Raw genomic sequence first — 21,579 nt, forward strand, 5'->3', positions numbered from 1 at the left:
TTGAAGATCAATTGTACATATATCAGAGATGTGCATAGTACTTGGATTTAGATTTATCATAATTAATGCCAAAATTGCGGTCTGTTGAGCTTTGACATTTTTTGCATGATATTCGTATTGCGTACCCCATTTACCTATATAGGTAGTTCTATTTATTCAAGGTTGACCGATGGATTGTGGATACCATTCATGCTAAAGAAAAACCAATTTGCTGTCACACTGGCAGCTTTTCTCTTGTTAATGATGTTTTTAAACATCTTTGCTAATTCATGTTACACCGTTTTTTGCAAAACAGCGTATTATTAAAAGTATGCATTAAATGACAACATATCTCATTGCAAGTAAGTTGTATTGAGATGATATTTTTATATTATAGCGACGATTTTCTCCTTATTTTGCCCTCTGTTTCTCGTACAAAATATGTGAAGGATAGACAAAATATTCACAAACATTTTCCGGTTCCTGTCTTCATGGTTAGGCTAAATCCTCAGGAGCTACAACAAATGCACACGTTTAGTTCGTCAACGGACATGAGGAAATCACATCGGTGAAGAGGGGAGAAGTATTGAATTACAAGATATGTTTGCCATTTTCTTCATGATGTAATTTTCATGCCAAAAGAAAAGTTTGAAAAATTAAGTAAATGATGATAATTTGACGGACAATACACACATGAACACCTCTAGTGTAAATGGAATTTTTTAATAAAAGCATATCAAATTATAACTAAGAAATGAGTATATTCTCTTTATAGTTTTTGAAACATTCTGCAAGAAATTATTACTATCAAGTGATACATTTATCTTTTTGGGGCACATTATGTTCTTAAATGAATACGGGGTTATAACAAAGCGTTAGACAAACATAAAAATTAACCTGATGCATTTATCATTTCTGCCAGTAAAAAAACTTAAAGGAATGTCAAAATCTCCTTCCAATTTTAATGAAAAAAAGGTTTAGTTTCAATTACTTTGGTACAAAAAGTTAACGTATTAAAAAAAACGTGCAATCTTAATACCTCTAGGAGTGATCACACATTTGATAAGTACGTCATGAACAATACCTATGAATTGTGTTTTGATAACAATTATAATCTACATTTTACCTGAGATTTCCCTGTAATTTTCAAATGCATTTCAAAGAAGAGTTAAGTGAATTACTCTATGTGTAATCTGGTGGTGCACAATATTTGAATTGATGATTTAAAATACCTTATTTCCTTTTTTTAAATTTTTTAATTCATTTTGATGATAAAGTTTTGTTGTTATATTCAGCTACTGAAACACACCATACACTAGTTACTTGCACTTATGAATTGTTACTTACAATGTTTAAACAACAAAAAATAATTAATGTGAAAACATCAGATTTTGCTGAGATTGATACTGGACGATCAGATTTTTTATGATGAACTCCATTTCTATTGATTCGGAGAAACCTTACTTCTACCCCAACTGTTTGTTTTATAAGCACATTGGCAGCTAAGTCCTCATTATGGGTATACTTGTAGTTGCGTTTCAAATAATTGTTCTGCATAGACAATAACTTCGTTGTTCATTATAGACATCCTCCGATCCATTAAGTAAGTAAGTTGGTGTTTTCCATCTTGAGTGTAGAAATTGCCGCTTGCTCGCCGACGTATTTAAGTTTCGTTTATACCTTGTTGATTATTTGTGCAAAGAATGTGACGCCGTTATATATTTACTTCTGAGGAGGCGATTAACAGTATGCTTCAGTTTTGCGAACGTGCTGACACTCTGACGTGTTTTGGTCTTTGTGTTAATCTGGATTTAAGTTGCTCTCTGCCGTGAACATAGTTCTAGTAAACTTTGTGTATTTGGCAATTCTAGGTCATGAGGCCTTCCCCTTGGATTGCAGCCGTCTTGTTTTTGACTTTATGGGCTGTACTGGGTGTGGTCGAATCACATAAATATGCCACTTTCATTGCTACATCCTACATGGTCACAAAGTGTATCAAAAAAGCCGTGAATGATATCGAATATCAAAAAGCGCTGGAGAAAATGTTCTACCTGCAAAGTTTGTACAAAACTTTCTTTCATTACATTTGAATCGTTTTCGTATTTGGAATAGGCTCCATTTATTATAAAGAGAACTGTTCAGTATATATTTGGGTTTTAGAAATAAAAAGACATTCATATAAAGGCATTAATTGAAGGAAATAAAGATGAACAGATGTATATAATAATCTATGTAATACTAGTTACTTATATTTAAAACACCTGACACATTGGTCAAATTTTATTGACATCAAAGAGGAACATTGTGTTTATGTATAAAACTTGTAGCGATTTTTTTGGGCCCAGAAAACAAAATAATTTTCGTAGAATGAAACATTTTGACATGAGTTTGGTTTGTAAGTTGATTAATTGTTGTTGACTTTTAATAAACAGAAATTGACCGGTTTCCCAACAAAGCCGCTTTTAGATGGCATCACTCAAAATTCATGGGATATGAAGACCCTGGCAAAATCCATTTGATGAACAGAAAAGCATCCATTGTTTTAAAAGCCATTAGTTGCTTCCAAATGCTGTACGTATTATCTCTTTTGTAATTATACATTCTGTTTGTCTCATCGTTAAAATTAGTAATTTTATTATTCAAATGTAGAATAAAAATTAAAAATAGATATAAAATTTGAATCCAAAAATTTCGGCAATAATATCTTTTATTACAGTATTGAAGCATTTCAATGCTGGTATATGTAAATGTATTTTCATTTATGAAATTGTACTTTAATTAAGGATACAAATTAAAATGACATTACATATTAGAATGTATATTTGAAACAAAAAACACTGAACAATTAGCAATCAATTCATTAGATCAAGTATTTCCCTGAATGCCTTGAAGCAAGACAGCGGTCTTTTGAAAGTATGGAGAAATGTGATATCGCCGCACTGTAATTGTCCTCAGCCAAACTGTAACCAAAGGGACCGTTACCGCTCCCCAGACGGCAAATGTAACAATGTGAAGCTTCCTAAATGGGGGTCCACCTTTACCCCACAGCACCGCTACCTCCCGCCGGCTTATCACGACGGTAAATTCGAAATTCAAGGCACCTTGATTCTAAATTACACATTTTATTAACACAGATCAGTGGCTGAAAACTCAAAGGAATCAATATTATTAATATGTAAAGCAAAGTGATAAATTTAACATAGTTAACTTTAAGAATTTCTGTTAATTTCTTTTTTGTCTATCTTTATTAAATCAAGGACATAGTAAGCATCAGTAGATGCTGACTACATGTTAACTTTATGATACAATCTTCTGCTTTTTTACCTACCTTTCTCTCCAGGTGTTAACACTCCTCGAATTAAGAGCGTGACGGGTGAAGCATTACCAAGTGCACGTCACATAAGTAACGTCATCCACAAGGCAGACAAATGCCGGTCGTCAGGGCAGTTTCTGACCATGATGTTCATGTCATGGGGTCAATTTCTGGATCACGACTTCATTGGCACGCCGATGAACAAAGGTTAGCTTACATGTATGTACAGTATGTACACCAAATATTTAAATGGGTTAACTGCTCTAATATATAACCATTGTCATTTTCATATTGGTAATCAAGATAATGAAAACGCTTCTAGAATCTTTTTCAAACTTTGTTTAAACACCACTTATTTTCCCATAATTTCATTAAAGACTAAGTTAAGATTTTTATGCTATCTATCCATTGAATGCATTTTTAAATAGGTTATTTTGCGAACTCAACATTTCTTTCATTTTTCACAGGTTTTAATGACTCCACAATCACTTGTTGCAATCTAAGTTCTACAACACTTAAACTAAGGTATGTGATGATTAGAAAGTTTTCTTTTTCTCGTATTCATACTATATCCAAAGCAATTCATTGCATTACAGAATGTCGTATTTATGACTTGCCAATTTTTCAGTTATTTCATTAGTAACGCTTTTCTGCAATTTCAAATATTCATACTTAAAAAGAAATTTTCTAATGATAAATTAATGAACATTTGATCTACAAATGATCTATTGAATAATATAATAACCCATTGACTTTAATTCAGAGAGTTCTGCTCCTGCTTTCCAATCCGGATACCTGACGGTGACACGTTTTTCTCGGGCAAGTGTATGGAGTTTGTCCGATCGGCCGCGGCACCAGAAGACGGCTGTGTACCAGGTATTCACACGTGCAGTTAGCAGACGTTGTTGTCATGGTAACTTTTTTTAAAACATAACGCAGAAGCATACTGAAGGTTGTCTTGGCACTAAAAATAATTCAGACATGAATTAGTCATAGTATTTTGTATTGTCAAGAATGCATGCATATGACTTATGAATTAGAGATGCATACCGTTTACGTTTGCTCTCTCTCTCTCATTTTGTTTCCTCTCCCATAGAATGGAGGAACCAGATTAATCAGCACACCTCCTTCATAGACGGTTCCATGGTGTACGGGGCCACAGCCAAGGACGCCAGAAACCTACGTGCTGGGTACAAAGGTATGGTCCTGTAAGGTCAAAGACCGATCACATATCAGCCATTCTCCCTCAGAGCAATGGGTGGCAGTGTACATTTAAGACCTGATTCAAAGTACAACATTTGGTCATTAAATAGCACATAAAAGTTCTATCTGATCGTTTTGGGTGTATACAAGTATTTACTTTTGGTTTAGTAAGTGTGACCTTTGAAAGTCTGACACAAAATGATTTGAACATTGAATATGCAAGCATACCGTGGTTAATTATTTCTGTGTTTTGAAGTTTTGACGTGAAATCATTTTCATTAGATATCTTATTTGTCCCAATAGGTCTCTTGAAAGTGACAGACGACGGAATGTTACCACAAGCCAAGAAAAGCGATTGCGTCATCCAGAAGCCGTCGGAATATTGTTTTCATGCAGGCATGTATTGGATTCGCCAAGTTAGTAACGGAAAGACCCAGTTATGTTAGGTCTTCAATTAAACATCAAACATCTTTAAACCATTAAAACGTGTGATAAAATTATACATAAATTTAAGTATATTTTTTTTAATTTGAAATTGGTGTATATATGAAATATATGGTTACTGTTTCCAAGTGTAAGTGATTTTTGGGCGAGATTAAGAAAACAAAGCCTCGCCCTCTTCAAGTTTTCGACCCGAGCCCAAATATCCCTTATATTACAAGACAGTTATCATGTATTTTGTTTATGCTGCAACATAATGTAACATTTTGCCCCTCAAACTAGCTTTATTTGACAGACAAATTTCGCTGCATATCTGCAGTTGAAGCCATGAGGCCATGGCATAAACGAAGCAAGAAAGATGATGTCACAATCCATCTGAACGTCGAATAAATACACGAGGTTACATGATTATTGTATATTTGGGCATTGACCGAATATAGCATTGGTTTGTTGAGTTACTTTATTCGGTCAATGCAAAGTGTAGTTGCAGGATAGATATATAAAACACCTATCATGACTTCCAAAACTTAGATGATTCATGTTGTTTGAGGAAATATATTCTCTTAGACTTTTATTTCAGAGGAATTTATACAAAATGAATTCAAATGGCTGGGGTTTTTTTTCAGGAGACAAAAGAAGTATGGTTGTCCCTTCGCTGACATATTTACATTTATTGTTTGTCCGTGAACATAACAGAATTGCACGTGGTCTCTCCGCAGTCAACCCCCACTGGTGTGACGAGACACTGTACCAAGAAACGAGAAAAATTATAATTGCTGCTATCCAGCACATTACATATACGGAGTACTTACCTCTGCTCCTACCGAAAGACATTCGATCACAATATTTTCTCCGCTCGAAAAGAAAAGGCCATGACACCGTTTATAACCCAAGCGTTAATCCGTCCATCTCAAATGTGTTTGGTGTGGCTGCTTTCAGGTTTGGTCACTCACAAATTCCGAATAACCAGGCTCTGTATTCTACCTCTTATAAGCCAATTCAAATCGTTTCCATTGAGAAAACTTATAACAGGCCCGAGCTGATCTTGACCAAAGATCGTCACGGCAGAGGCTTCGATGGACTGGGTCGATGGATGATCGGCAGTTTTATGGCAGCAGACGACAAATGTCTTGATGATGGTGTCAGAAATAAGCTGTTCTTGGATAAAGAACAAAAAAGTTTCGATCTGGCAGCTCTGAACATCCAACGAGGGAGGGATCATGGAATTCCAGGTTATAATGCTTGGAGGAAGTTCTGTGGTTTGAAACCGGTGGTTCATTTTAGCTCTGGTCCTGGAGGTATGGTTGATCACGATCCAGAGGACGCTGCATTATTAAAATCTTTATACAGGTAAATTATTTTTTTTAAACTAATATACTAACTTCAAACTTGGTTATCTCGAATTAGATGGCCCTGTTTAAAAACTCCAAGATATCCGAGTATTCGAGATACTGAGGGTAAAAGAAATTAAAAAAATAAGTAGTTTGGACTCGCAAATGACTTCGATATATCCATTTTATTCGAGATATTAGTGTTCGAGATATCAAAAACATCATTTGAAAGATACCATCATAAAATTTCAAACAATATCTGATTTCTTAAGATAAATAATATTGCACTCTAAATTCTTTTTGATTCAAAGACTTTAAATGCATTGAGATCAAATCATTATCAGATTGACATCTTATTGAAATTTTAATAAGCATTTTTAAATCTAATAAGAAAATATGGACATTGCTTCCGAATTTCTTATTTTCACCCCATCTATGGTTTTTACAAACATAACTACTAGTCATTTCCGAAAATTATGTGAACATTAACATGTAGTTTACCCTGATGTATTTTTAAAAAACGAACATTATTTTAAGGTAAAAAAAAATGTAAAATCAGATATATGATATCTTAGTGCATTTGCATGCATAAATACTGTTATACTACTTAACATCAGACATCCCGACGACATGGATCTGTATCCAGCTGCCCTATCGGAGCGCCATCTACCGGGAGGACTGGTCGGGCCGACTTTTGCCTGTCTTATTGCAAAACAGTTCTACCACCTTAAAGCTGGAGACAGATTCTGGTACGAAAATAAGTTCTTACCAACAGGATTCCAGGAAGGTAAGAACTTCAATTGTTCAGGTCTCTAAATTTGTAGTTTGACTTCTGTTAACAGGGTTTTAACGCTTTATTTTTTTTCGCACTTCTTCAATTGAAAACGAATTCGCCATCTTGAATTTGCTCAGACACAGTTGTGTTAAAGAGTTATGCAATCGCCAGTCCTAAATTCGCCCCCTGACAACGATGTCTAAAAGAGGCAAAACTTAAATGGGATCGAATGTTCCCCGTATACCGTATATGTATTTGTTTATAGTAATAGCTTAATTGATTTTGTGTTTTAGATCAGCTAAACGAAATAAAGAAACTAAAACTGTCACGTATTGTGTGTGATAATACACATGTGTCGGAGGTACAGACTTATGTGTTTCAGCCTTCAGGATCTAGGTCAGTAGTAAAAAAAAAAAAGGAAAATATTATCTCTGTTGTATTTATGCCTTTTAGATTGATATTTTCCAAAATGCTTAATTAAAAGTAAAGTGTTGAATAAGATATCAATTAAAATCATGCAGCTGTATAGTAATGCAAATATTCAGAGAAAAACATCATTATCATTTCATTTCATGTAAAATGCCTTTTAACTTTCCGGGTAATGAGAGTTGTTAACACGATGTGTAATTGCGCAAGATTATAAGCCATAATTTCATGCAGGTTTAAAATAAATCGAGTCGTACCAGGATACATATATATGCACGTCCGTTTTAGCGACAAGCGATTAAATTGTTTATGTTTTGTAAATGAAACAATAAATTAACCACACATTTCTATTTTTAAAGATGCTGATTTAAAAATGCTAATTTATGCTAAATTGTTTTTTGCAAAACAGCGTATTGTGGGGAATTTGCATTGAATGACAACATATCTCTATGAAATTACATTGTATTTAGATGGTGTTAACTATTTTCTAATTATAGCAATGTTGTTTACCCATGTCGAGATCGACGATTTTCTCTTAATTTGGACCTTTGGCGGGAAAGTTCAGAAGGAGCCAAGACAATGCATCACCAATCCAGTGCTGGAGGGAATTATCCTTATCATTATTATCATTTTTATACTCAATTTATAACGGGCTAAATGTAAAATGAAATTACTCAAAAGCTCTGTACATGAAAACAATTACAGACAAAAATAACAATTGCAAATTAATACTCAGACTAAAATATAAAAATTTTACAAAGAATAAACAAAAAAATATACAACATATTACATTACACAATTAACTTATCATATAAAAATGTTCTGTCACATATGTTGTTAACAATATTTGTTTATTGGTAAATAATTGTTCTGCTTTTTTGTCAGTATTTTTATGAATCTTGGAAGTCAGAAAGAACAACAATTCACAAAAACTTTGCCGGAGTCTTTGTCAAGCATTTCCATGGTTTAACATCCTCTGCTCAAACCTAGAAAGCACATGGAAAAGTTAATGTTTTGTCCGCCAATGGACAAGAGAAAAAGACAGTATTTTGATTAAATATCATGTTGTAGGATAGGGAATTATGAATGTAATGAATTTACAAAAGTTGGTCCTTTTCTTTAAGATCTTTTCCAGACATTGTCACAGACGTCGAGGCTTAATTATTACGCTTCCTTCCTTACATTAAAGAGGCTAAATGGTTTACACTAATTATTCATGAGATCTACTATTAAATTTTACTACTTTTTTTGGCATTACAATCTGTTCATAATTTAATATATTGATATAGTCCAGTCCTCTTGACTAATGTGGGAAAGAGAAATAATACCAATGCCGCCCTGACAACACACTCATGACATATTTAGTATTTTAAAAAACCATAGAATATTTTTTAAATAAAAAGAAAATTACTATATATATTTATTCCTCATTAAAAAGGAAACTGTCCTAATATGGCTGATCATGAAAACAAGATAATGTCTAATATTTCATTTTTTTATTTTTTGTTGCGTCAAAGTGAATTACAATTAATGATCGAAATTCGCTGCTCTCTTACAGGGCAAATTGATTTTACATTTTTTGTGTATCATCTTGTAGCTTTTACTAATGTTTTACCAGTTACGAATACTATCCATTTTTCTATTTACATCTTATCAGTGGTTGGACATTAATTTTAAAACCGTAGGAAACTGTCTAGAGCTATAAAGTAACAAAAGTTTAAAACAAACGTTTCTGATAATACTAGCCAAATGAATCTAGGGATTAAATTCACATCAATCTTCAGTTATTTTGAGACACGTACAATGTCTCTCTATTTGAAGATAACGAGTTCTAAAACGCTCCTTCACTGTGAATGCTTTATTACCAGTATGTTGAAATATGGCAAGTTAAAACAACAAATGATTTATGAGATGTTAAAAAAACAAAGACATAATATCTCTATTTTAGATAAACACAGAGTACACTTATGCATGTTCTAGTTCATGTGTATATGTAAAAGCTTTTAAAAATTTCAGCCCGAAAACACCGAAAAAATTGTCGTATTTGCATGACTAGAGGTCAATTTTAGCAACATCTGGGTCACGGATCATGAAACATTTAGGACTTCAGTCAAAGTGTCAGTGTCTTGCCAATTGCCTATTGCTAGTAATCATAGATTTACACTTGAAATGCTTAGGAAGCAACACGATATGAAATTATAATTAATAACATTTTTTGAAATGTTTGCAAACATGCATTTATTAAACATTTAACAGGCACGAAGCATCGTTTTTGAAAGTGGGGGGCCAGACCCATCCAAAAAATCTTGACAAGCAAAAAAAAAAAAAAAAATAAGGGAAATTTCAAGTTTCCAAAAATCTTCAAAATCCTAATCCGTGGGGGGGGGGGATAGACACACAAGTATGCTTCCAAAAAAAATTCTTCCCTACCAAATTTTCCATGCTTTTTGAAACTGACTGTCAGAGTGGACAGTCACGTTATAATTGTCAGTGGTTATTTTCAGTTTGAAGTTTTGATGATATATCGATTTTTAAAGCATCCAACATATATAACAGCAGTAAAACCTCACCACATCACACCAAAACTGTTTTAGAAATTTGATCTTTGCACCTCATGGGAGGGTCAATAATGAATGATGTTTTTGGTGCATACCGTGAACAAAATTAACCTACAGTCAACACCGGGCTCAGATTTGTTTTTTTCAATTCCACTTGGTTTCAATGGCGCCCAACGTGAAATGTGTGCAACCCGGCGGCGTGACAACCAGAGAAATGTAACAAAATATTGTTGCTACTTTTTTGTTTAAGAATTCATTCAATCTGTATTGTAACCGTTTTTCATGTAACAAATAAAATAATCATCTATCAATACGTGAATTCGTTTAGGTTTCCTTCCTAAGAGTCAAGTAATAATAAACAAATGCAACGAGGCCTACAACTGACAATATAACACGCAGTTATTATAAGATTTCCCTAGGGCATATCTTGGCTATTTATTGTAGAACAACTAACAAATATTTCAATAACTGCAAAATCAACCTCTCATCAACTAACTGCAGACTGGGTTTAAACGACAATTCTTTTTGCTACCACTGTGTCACAACAGCCACTATCAAGTCACCAATGCACGGTCAGTCAAAAGTCATTAAGATACTATCGAAGTCGTGAAGGCACTATCAAGTCAACAAAACACAAAGATCCTTCTATTGTCACCACCAGAAAAGTTTCTAACATTTGAAAAATACAGTAATAATGTCGTTGAATTTGCTCTGCATGGTTATGCCTGTTTTTTCTGTTGGTAAACGTAATGGAACACTTTTGATTTGACATCTTGATGTTCATCCTTTGATATAAGTCTTTGATCCATTGATCCAGTTCAGTTAGATTATCTCCCTTTGGGTTCAGATCCATCTCCTGAAATGTTTTCAGCATCATTTATACACCACCTTTTCATCAGGTTTGGAGAGAAAAGGACTTGAAGTTGCTTCATGAAAATCAACTCTTTTTTTTGGCCATGATGAACCTTGTAGTATTGTAATGATTTTACTTCCGGATTGAATGTATCATGTGTTTAACTAATCGGGTGCATGAGGATGTTTCTGCATGGAGTAACAGACTATAGGACATCATATGAGAATGCTTTAAGAAGGGAGTAGTGAGACTCCGTGGTTTATGTTGTTTATTTGTTTAGGTAGCAAGGGACAGTTTCGAATAAAGTACCCGTCAATATTTTTGTAAAATTGAGAGTTGCTGTACTTGAAGGCTTATGAGTGTTGCTAAAATTCATGAAATGATTTTTAATGATTATCATTAGTTAGAGGGGTGTCTCTTGTTGAAATTGATATGCAATATGTAGGCCCCTTATGTTAGGTACATGAGAATCAGAAGTAAAATGCGAAACCTGCGGCTTTGACTGTTGTGCTGACTTTACACAGTGAAATTGCAAGTTACAGACGGGAGGTAAAATAACACGAAAAGTAGGTGGATGGGACATTGTAAACTATACACCGGTAAGTTTCTGACATGTGATAGTGCAGCATGCACGCGGTAGGGAAGGTCAACCCTCTGCAGGGAATTAGCTGGGGGGGGGGGGTCTAAAAAGCTGAAAATTCATGAAAAATTAGCAAAATATGAAAGGGTCAAAATCTCATAAAAACCAGTATGTAGAGAGTTTTACAGGTTTTGATTAGCAATTTTCTTCAGAAATTGGTGATTGGCCTTATAAAGAGTGAATTAAAGGTATTTGTGCTGAATGGGAACTGAGGAAATTCTAGTTACAGAGTTCCAAAGACATGCATCCCTTGGCTACAATGAATTGGATAAAAAAAAATGTCCCCTGCCACCTTAACACTCAGAGAAGAAAGAGCTTCGGAGGCATGGCAATAGACTGACTGTAGCCAAATCTACTAGTAGAATTACTCTGCTACCAAATTTAGTCACTGAAGTTGGGGGTTATCATGACAAGGAGTTACCAGACCAAAGTACCGCTTCTTTACCACGGTCCACTGTACTAGCACCAGGTTACAGAGATGGTGATGCCGAGCTGGCATTAAGACCTTATCACTTCAGGAATGATGGACCAGTTACAAAACTATCCAATACAACAACAAGGACGCTCATCATTCCATCAGGAGGAGTCTCGTGTTAGATCCAGCCTGTTACGATAGAACAGTGCAGTCAACATTTACTGAAGAGTCTTAGAAGTTTTTTTTTTTTTAATTAACATTTATTCATTGTATTTTCATAAACACTTTTAAGATATATACAGGTTTTACAATGAAATTTTTTTTTCCTTTCACCACCCATTCATACATGCATACACATTCACATAAGTAAAGTAATATGCTTTAAAATTTACACAGGTAAATGAAATAAATTAATCAATTACTGCTCTTGATACTAAAAAAAATATATTTAAAATATAACACAAATATTTTTCCAGAGCAACCACTGGTTATCAAAAATTAATAATTTTGAATTGTGTATTGCTACACACCTTTCAATGTAATATTTCATTCTTAAATGACTAATAAGGCCACACATATTTGGAATTCTACTTTGCAACAAGCATGAAAAAATATACTGTTTGCAACATGATATAATAAAATTTATTACTTTGTTATTTACATTTAATGGAGTCTCACCTAAAATAATATTAGTAATATTAAAACCGACTCTATTAGAGGTTGTTGTGTATATATGCATGCTAACATTTCTCCACAGAGGTAATATTTTTTCACACATAATGCAACATATGCAATATAGTTTCTATTTCATTGCCACAAAATCTACAACAGTCATCGGTTTTAATTTTGATTTTTTTAAGGTAGTAACATACAGGAAGAATCCTATGAAGGATTCTGTATTGTAACCATTGTAATGAGGAATCCATAGTAATTTTAAAACAAATTTTAAACACATCTTGTATACATATATTTTCAAGTCCATGTGGAGACAACTCTTCATTCCATTTGTATATTGAAGTGGGAACAATATTGTTCTTGTTTATACAATTATAAATCACCTTTGTACATTTCTCATTTAGTAAAATATTTTCAAAATAAAAAGGTAGATATGGACCATATCTACTTTCAACAACATTTTTGTTCAATGACATACATTTTAAAAAACTGGAAATAGCATTAATAATACTATTGTATTGCATTATACATATTCTTGAGATATTGAACTTCTGCTGAAACATGTTTTTCGTTAAAAAATTACCTTCGTTTGATAAAAAATCACCAACATTTTTAACACCATTTTGATACCATTTTTTGTAGAAAACACTGTTGTTATTAATCCTTATATTAGAATTAAACCATACTGGAACATTTAAAAAATTGTTTTTTGCATACATTTCATTTTCAGTATTCTTCATGACATATAGCCATGAGGTAAAAACATCATTCCAAAAATCATTATTTTTAGGTATCAAAATATCTGAGATAAATGCATCACCAAAATCAAATATTTCATTTACAATGTCTCTACCATTAATTGTTAAGAATATATCTAACTATGGCTTGTTGTTTTTGGTTAATTTCTTAATCCAAGAACATTTTAATGACTTGATGAAAAAGTCTACATTAACCATTTTTAAGCCCCCAGATAAGTAATCTTGAGATACAACAACTCTTTTTACTTTATCACATTTTGATTTCCATATAAATTCAAATAAATCTTTACAAAGTAAAGTTATTTTTTCACATTTTGGTGAGGGAAGAGAAATAAATAAATGATTGAGTTTTGGCAAAATAAGAGTTTTAACAATTGTCACTCGGCCAATTGGCGTGAGTATTCGTCTATTCCATTGTTGTATCAGTGATTTAATTTTTGGTAAAGTAATATTATAATTTAATTCAGTGATGTTTTCTAAATCAACTGAAAAATGAATTCCAAGCAAAACAAAAGTTGTTGAACCCCAGTCTAGTTTCCATCTAGTATGATGGAAGACCTCTTTTGAGAATTTTTTAGAGCCAATCCAAATAATTTTAGTTTTTGAACAATTTACCTTTAAACCAGAAAATTTTGAGAAAAAATCTAAGTTATCAAGAGCAGCAAATAAAGAAGTTGGTGAGCCATCAAGAGTTAGCAAAGTATCATCTGCATATTGTGAAATTTTATGTTCTTTGTCATTAACAATAATGCCTTTAATATTATTGTTTTGTTTAATTAGAATAGATAGAATTTCTGCGCAGAGCAGGAAAAGATATGGGGCAATAGGATCACCCTGTCTACAACCTCTTTGTATATTGATTTGTTCAGACAGATGTCCGCATTGTAAAACAGATGCTTTAAATTTTGTATTTAAAATCTTAATCCAGTCTATATAGTTTTTCCCAAAACCAAAGTAATTTAAAACCTTGTATATAAAGGACCAAGAAATTGAATCAAAAGCTTTCTCAAAGTCGATTAAAACTAATAACCCAGGTATATGTTCTGATTCCGTGTATGCCATTAAGTCATAAACAAATCTTGTGTTTTCACCAATATATCTACCTTTCATGAATCCCGACTGTGTGTCAGAGATGATTAAATCAAGTATAGGTTTTAATCTATGACTCAAACAGCCAGATATAAGCTTATAGAAAACATTTAATAACGTAATTTTGCCAGTCGTGTCTTCAAAACATTTTACAATGGAATGGTCACATACTATTAAACCTGTATATATGCGTAACAGGGACATCCAAACAAATAAAGGTAAATTTTATTCAGATTTTGATATTGCTGAGGCGGCAAGCGGCGTAGTCTCTGATGTGCTATGTGTGCAAAGGGACCGTGATCTGTGGAGGATCTACATCAAATCTGCAGAAAGCAGAGATATCCTCGTAAACGAAGGATTCACACTCGGAAGCAGAGCTGTCCAGGTGTTCGATACAAATCCCTACTCCGCGGGAACAGATTCTCCAGATGAAAAAGTTGTGCGCGTCTTAGTGAAAGGGATACCCCTCTCCGTAGAAGACAGCTGCGTAAAAAACATGCTGGAAGGTCTCGGTGCAAAGCTAACAAGCGATATAAAATATGAAAAAATTCGACACCCCATAACTCACCGTATGACAGAAATTCTAAACGGGAACCGTTTTGTGTATATGTCACCCCTTGAAAACGATGCTTTTCTACCGCGTAGCGCAGTTTGTGCAGGACTTCGCTGCACAATTGCTCACAAGGGTCAGCCTATGCGCGAACGCAAAAAGCAGTGCACAAATTGTTGGGCTGATGACCACTACAGGAATAACTGCGAATATGAGCAGTGCTGCAGAATTTGCAAACAAACGGGTCATTTTCCGGGATCGCCAAAATGTAGGCTATACGTCTCTGAGCAGGATGATATCGTCTGCTTCTCTGGAAAAGACAACCCTCTATCAAATTTTTTTCCATCGGATCTCAAAGTCTTCGGACAGACGTTTCCCTCAGCTGAACATGCTTTCCAGCATGTGAAATCGCTAAGGTCAGGAGACCTTAGCCGCGCGGAGGCTATACGCAAATCGGAAACCGCTTTGGGCGCCAAACGCTTGGGAAGCCAGGTACTAGAATCTGATGCTTGGATTTCGTCTAAGGATACCGTGATGCGTGAAATTCTGGAAGCGAAACTACAGCAGTGTGCCAAATTTAAAGATGCGTTAGCTAATGTTAAAAAAACCGACATCCTAGTGGAATCCACGTGGGACAGCTACTGGGGTAGCGGTCTCAACCTCACCGGAACATCCCATACCGTGATGCAACACTGGCCGGGACAGAATAGGCTCGGACGCTTACTCGCTGGCATTGCATCCCAGTTGCAGCGCACGGAACCCACGTCTGACCCTAAGTCAGGACCAAGCAACAGCTCCAGGACATCGGCGAGGAAAAACAAAAAGAACTGAGCTATAGTAAGCTTTAGCAGTATGCTTCTTTTAGGTAGCAAGGGACAGTTTCGAATAAAGTACCCGTCAATATTTTTGTAAAATTGAGAGTTGCTGTACTTGAAGGCTTATGAGTGTTGCTAAAATTCATGAAATGATTTTTAATGATTATCATTAGTTAGAGGGGTGTCTCTTGTTGAAATTGATATGCAATATGTAGGCCCCTTATGTTAGGTACATGAGAATCAGAAGTAAAATGCGAAACCTGCGGCTATGACTGTTGTGCTGACTTTACACAGTGAAATTGCAAGTTACAGACGGGAGGTAAAATAACACGAAAAGTAGGTGGATGGGACATTGAAAACTAAACACCAGTAAGTTTGTGACATGTGATAGTGCAACATGCACGCGGTACGGAAGGTCAACCCTCTGCAGGGAATTAGCTGGGGGAGGTCTAAAAAGCTGAAAAATCATGGAAAATTAGCAAAAGATGAAAGGGTCAAAATCTCATAAAAACCAGTGTGTAGAGAATTTTACAGGTTTTGATTAGTAATTTTCTTCAGAAATTGGTGATTGGCCTTATAAAGAGTGAATTAAAGGTATTTGTGCTGAATGGGAACTGAGGAAATTCTAGTTACAGAGTTCCGAAGACATGCATCCCTTGGCTACAATGAATTGTATCAAAAAAACTGTCCCCTGCCACCTTCTAGACTACATGGTATTTTCATATTTCTCCTTTGAGTTTAATTTTGAGTGGATTTTGTACCATAAGTAATACATTTTGTGAAAATGGATGATTTTCTTGGCTGTAGATGTCATGACATGATTTATTAGCTAAAATATTCAAGGGGAGTAACTCCCACTTAAATGTGTAGAATGACCACCACTAGAGTAAATTGGCTTAGAGAGTAGGCATTTCCTATCCTGATGACAATTAATAGGCTTAAGTTAATTACTGAGATAAGAATAAATACTTTAAAACAGTTTTTATCCATTAAATCATTACATTTATGAATTTGCAGCCATTTTGCTGTCTGATTTTATGAAATAACATTAATCCACCTGACTTATATCACCCAATTTTTTTAAAACAGCATATTTTTATTTCAAATGAACTTTACATGTAGACAAATGCAGTTATCAAAGTATACAATATGTCAAAAAACTCAAGTTTTTGCTCCTTCCTATCAAAAAATGGTATTTTAGATGTATTTACAGAATTGAAAAAGCCACCCCTTCTTTCCAATGGACTCCATTACCATTACATGTAGGATATGTAAATGTACATTTGACCTTGAAATAACATCTGCTTTGATAATTACTCTTGAAATGAACAAAAAACAACATATTTTTACCCTTTTATTGTATACATGCATCAAAAATGTAGAAAAACATGTAAAATTTGAACATTTTTCATAGAATTCTCATCCGTCCCCAGGTACCCGGGTGTGTTTGAATTTCATTTTAATTAAATGCACACATCACACTTGTAGGTCTTACTAATTTAGCAAAGTTAAAAGGAGACTAGAAACCAGACTATATAAGATATCCACTAAATATGATTATAGGCTTAGTTTTTCATGAAAACAAGAAATCACATGTAGGGCGACATGACTTTTTGTGAATAAAAATGCTACAAATCATCCATTTACCAAAAAAAAAAATCAATTTTAGATATCAGTGATGGTTGTTTTCAATTATGTGTAAGAAATGACTCAAGGAAACTGCCACAAGTTTCATAATATTAGGTTGAAGTGTTCAAACTAATGCTTCATGTGAAAATCAAAAGATAGGGGGAGGGTATACATGTAAAGGGATTTCTAAGTGATGTGATGCTTTTATCCTAATAATATCAAGCAGATGTATGTAGTATTGAATAAGGTTTCTTATTTAAGGAGGTTGAACAACAGTTGACCTCTAAAAGATTAGGTAAAGATGCTTTATTCATGGAGAGCCCTGTGAATCTGTGTTAAATAGAGGAAAGTGGAAATGGTGGGTTCACTTAAATGGCCATATTTTTCTTAATCCTCAGTGGAATTGGCAAAATGTGGTGTACTTTTTTTCAGAATAGCATAAGCTTTTTAATTTTAAGACAAGATGACTTTTCAGAGAATGTTAGTGTATGTTAAAGGTAGCAAGGGACAGTTTCGAATAAAGTACCCGTCAATATTTTTGTAAAATTGAGAGTTGCTGTACTTGAAGGCTTATGAGTGTTGCTAAAATTCATGAAATGATTTTTAATGATTATCATTAGTTAGAGGGGTGTCTCTTGTTGAAATTGATATGCAATATGTAGGCCCCTTATGTTAGGTACATGAGAATCAGAAGTAAAATGCGAAACCTGCGGCTATGACTGTTGTGCTGACTTTACACAGTGAAATTGCAAGTTACAGACGGGAGGTAAAATAACACGAAAAGTAGGTGGATGGGACATTGAAAACTAAACACCAGTAAGTTTGTGACATGTGATAGTGCAACATGCACGCGGTACGGAAGGTCAACCCTCTGCAGGGAATTAGCTGGGGGAGGTCTAAAAAGCTGAAAAATCATGGAAAATTAGCAAAAGATGAAAAGGTCAAAATCTCATAAAAACCAGTGTGTAGAGAATTTTACAGGTTTTGATTAGTAATTTTCTTCAGAAATTGGTGATTGGCCTTATAAAGAGTGAATTAAAGGTATTTGTGCTGAATGGGAACTGAGGAAATTCTAGTTACAGAGTTCCGAAGACATGCATCCCTTGGCTACAATGAATTGTATCAAAAAAACTGTCCCCTGCCACCTTAACGTAATGGACAAGCTTAACTGTTTATCTGTTAACTGCAGAGGGTTAAATACTGCAGAAAAGCGTCTAAAATTTTATACCTGGATAAATGATAGTAATTTTGATATCATATTTATACAAGAAACACACTATACCGAAAATAACATTGTAAATTATGATGCACGATGGTCGGGTATATCTGTGCACTGTTTTTCAGACTCCCCTTTTAGCAGGGGTGTTTCAATTTTATTTAGAAATAACTTGTCATGTAAAATTATTAATACTCATAAAACAAATGATGGTAGAAAGCTTATGGTAAATATAGAGTTTGACCTAAAAATTATTACAATTGTAAATATATATGCACCAAACGATGTAAATAATAGATGCGATTTTTTAAAGAAAACTTTAGACTGGATAAAAAAATATGCTCAGAGTTTTGATAATATTTTGATATGCGGAGACTTTAACTGCTTATCAGATAATCTAAATCCAGATAAAAGTGTACATCTGTTTAGATCTTTGTTGAACAAACTCGATTTATGTGATTTATGGAAATATATGAAAGGAAACAAGCAAGGTTATACGTGGTGTAATGGGGCAAATGTCCCAGCAAGTAGAATTGACTATATTCTAAAATCTAATGCTTTTTGTTATGCGTGTGAAAGTATAAGAATTCAAAACATTCCAGGGTCTCATTCAAATGGTACGAGAATGTCCGATCATAAATGTTTAATTTTTTCTCTAACTACAAATGAAAATTTAAGAGGACCAGGATATTGGAAATTCAATACTTCGTTACTTGAAAACAAAAACTTCATAGGTGAAATGAATATTCTCCTTAAGCAATTTGCCTTTGATAAAGAAAAGCCTCTCGATTCATGGGATATCTTGAAAAGAAGGATAAAAACTTTCTGTATAAATTTCTCAAAAAAGTTATCTAAATCATATAAAAGCAAAATAAGCTCAATCCAAAAAGAAACAAATATTATTGAAAACTTGCCTTATGAAAATATTAATATGAATAGAAAAAGAGAATTAGAAACAGAATTGTCAGAGTTGATAAATAAAAAAGCAAAAGGTGCTCAAATAAGGTCGAGAGCAAACTGGATAGAAAATGGAGAGAAAAATACCGCTTACTTCTTAAGTTTAGAAAAGAAAAGACAATTATCAAATGTGATTAAATCTTTAAGAAACGGAAATGATTATATATCTGATGAAGACCAAATTTTACAATCTCTTTGCGAATTTTATGAGAAATTATATAAATCATGCAACACAAATAACAGTACAGTAGATGAATATCTCGATAATCTAAATTTAGAATATATATTAAACGACAAAGACAGAATAGAACTAGACAAATTTCCAACGATTTCGGAATGTACAGAAGCTATACTAAGTATGAAAAAAATAAGTCCCCGGGACTTGATGGATTACCATCAGAATTTTACCAAACATTTTGGGAAAGCTTAAAAGAAAATTATTATTGTACTATTCAAGAAATTTATGGAAAGGAAACTATGGCATATTCGCAGAGGCTCTCTCTAATCACTCTATTATTTAAAAAAGGAGATCCACAAAACTTAAATAATTATAGACCTATTAGCCTGACAAACACCGATTATAAAATTATTGCTTTTATTTTTGCTAACAGACTTCAAAATATACTTGATAAAACAATACATATAAATCAATCAGCTTATATTAAAGGACGAAATATAGCGTTAAACGCAAGATTAATTGTTGATATTTTTGATTATTATGAGAAGAATGACTTGGAATCAATTTTGTTGTTCCTTGACTTTCAAAAAGCGTTTGATTCTGTAGAGTGGAATTTTATGTTAAAAGTTCTTAAAAAATTCAATTTTGGAGAAAACTTTTTAAAATGGATTAACATATTGTATAACAAACCTATATTCAGAATAAAAAACAATGGGTGGATATCTAAGACATGTAGTATGTATAGAGGCATAAGACAGGGGTGTCCGGTATCAGCAATATTATTTCTTTTTGTTGTTGAAATCCTAGCAATCGTCATAAGGTCTAATCCAAATATAATAGGCTTTCAAAAACCTGGAATGATTCAGAGTATAAAGATTATACAACATGCAGATGACTGTACTCTCCCTTTAAAAGACGAAGCTTCATTGAAAAATTGCCTAGAGATAATACAAAGTTTTAGTAATGTATCAGGTATGAAATTAAATATGTCTAAAACAGAATGTCTCTTAACAGGTCCCTGGAAAAATGTTTTACAAGAAATAGAAAATGTAAGAGTAAACAAGACATGTATAAAAACTCTTGGAATCTTTATAGGTCAAAACAAAGAGATGTGTTACAATAAAAATTGGACAAAAATTGTTGACGATTTAGAAAAACTATTTGAATCATGGAAAACAAGAAAATTAACAATATTTGGTAAAGTTTGTGTAATAAATAGTTTGGCAATACCAAAATTCTTATACACTGGATCAATTTTAAACCTCCCAGATGAAGGTATACTGAAAAAAATACAGAGTATTTTATATAATTTTATTTGGAATAAAAAAGACAGAATCAAAAGAAATACCCAGATAGGAAAAATTGAAGATGGAGGCATAGGTATTGTTGATATACTGATGAAACTTAAATCAATAAAAGTGTCCTGGATAAATCACATTTCCAAAAAAAACAGTTCCTTATCAATTTTTGTAGACAGTCTGTGTAAAGAAATGTTTTTTGATTTTGAGTATCTCTGTAAAACCAATGTAACATGTTTACATGATTATCAAATGATAAAACATTTTCCCCTGTTTTACAAAGAAATTTTTGTCTTTTTTAACGAATGTAAAAAATTTAAATCAGACATGAGTCTAAACGCACTATTAAAAGAACCGCTATGGTGTAATAAAATTTTTGTGTTAAAAAACAAACCAGTATTTTTTAAAGAGTGGTTAAAAAGTGGTATTAAGTACTTAAACGATATTGTAAACGAAAATGGTTTGAAACCTGCAGAATGG

At 33.4% G+C, this 21,579-nt stretch overlaps 1 protein-coding gene across 1 annotated transcript; it reads left to right on the forward strand.

Moving 5' to 3' along the window:
* The first annotated feature begins 1,814 nt into the window (after positions 1-1,814).
* LOC105319076 (peroxidase-like protein) lies at positions 1,815-8,812 on the forward strand. The gene is made up of 12 exons (XM_020063640.3): positions 1,815-2,037; positions 2,412-2,550; positions 2,844-3,058; positions 3,320-3,499; positions 3,760-3,817; positions 4,056-4,168; positions 4,389-4,490; positions 4,799-4,891; positions 5,563-6,286; positions 6,885-7,054; positions 7,336-7,438; positions 7,966-8,812. Exons 1-12 carry the CDS (start codon positions 1,854-1,856, stop codon positions 8,123-8,125), a joined length of 2,241 nt encoding a protein of 746 aa, XP_019919199.3. The 5' UTR covers positions 1,815-1,853; the 3' UTR covers positions 8,126-8,812.
* Positions 8,813-21,579: the final 12,767 nt, after the last annotated feature.

The sequence above is a fragment of the Magallana gigas genome, chromosome 8 (assembly GCF_963853765.1).
Source record: "Magallana gigas chromosome 8, xbMagGiga1.1, whole genome shotgun sequence".
Taxonomy (NCBI): Eukaryota; Metazoa; Mollusca; class Bivalvia; order Ostreida; family Ostreidae; genus Magallana; species Magallana gigas.

What these genes read in the sequence shown, in the direction of transcription:
- LOC105319076 (XM_020063640.3), top strand. Translation starts at nt 1,854, where the DNA reads ATGAGGCCTTCCCCTTGGATTGCAGCCGTCTTGTTTTTGACTTTATGG. An exon ending in ATTAGTTGCTTCCAAATGCT is followed by an intron (nt 2,551 to 2,843) that starts GTACGTATTATC and finishes TCAATTCATTAG; the next exon opens with ATCAAGTATTTCCCTGAATG. An exon ending in AGAAGACGGCTGTGTACCAG is followed by an intron (nt 4,169 to 4,388) that starts GTATTCACACGT and finishes CCTCTCCCATAG; the next exon opens with AATGGAGGAACCAGATTAAT.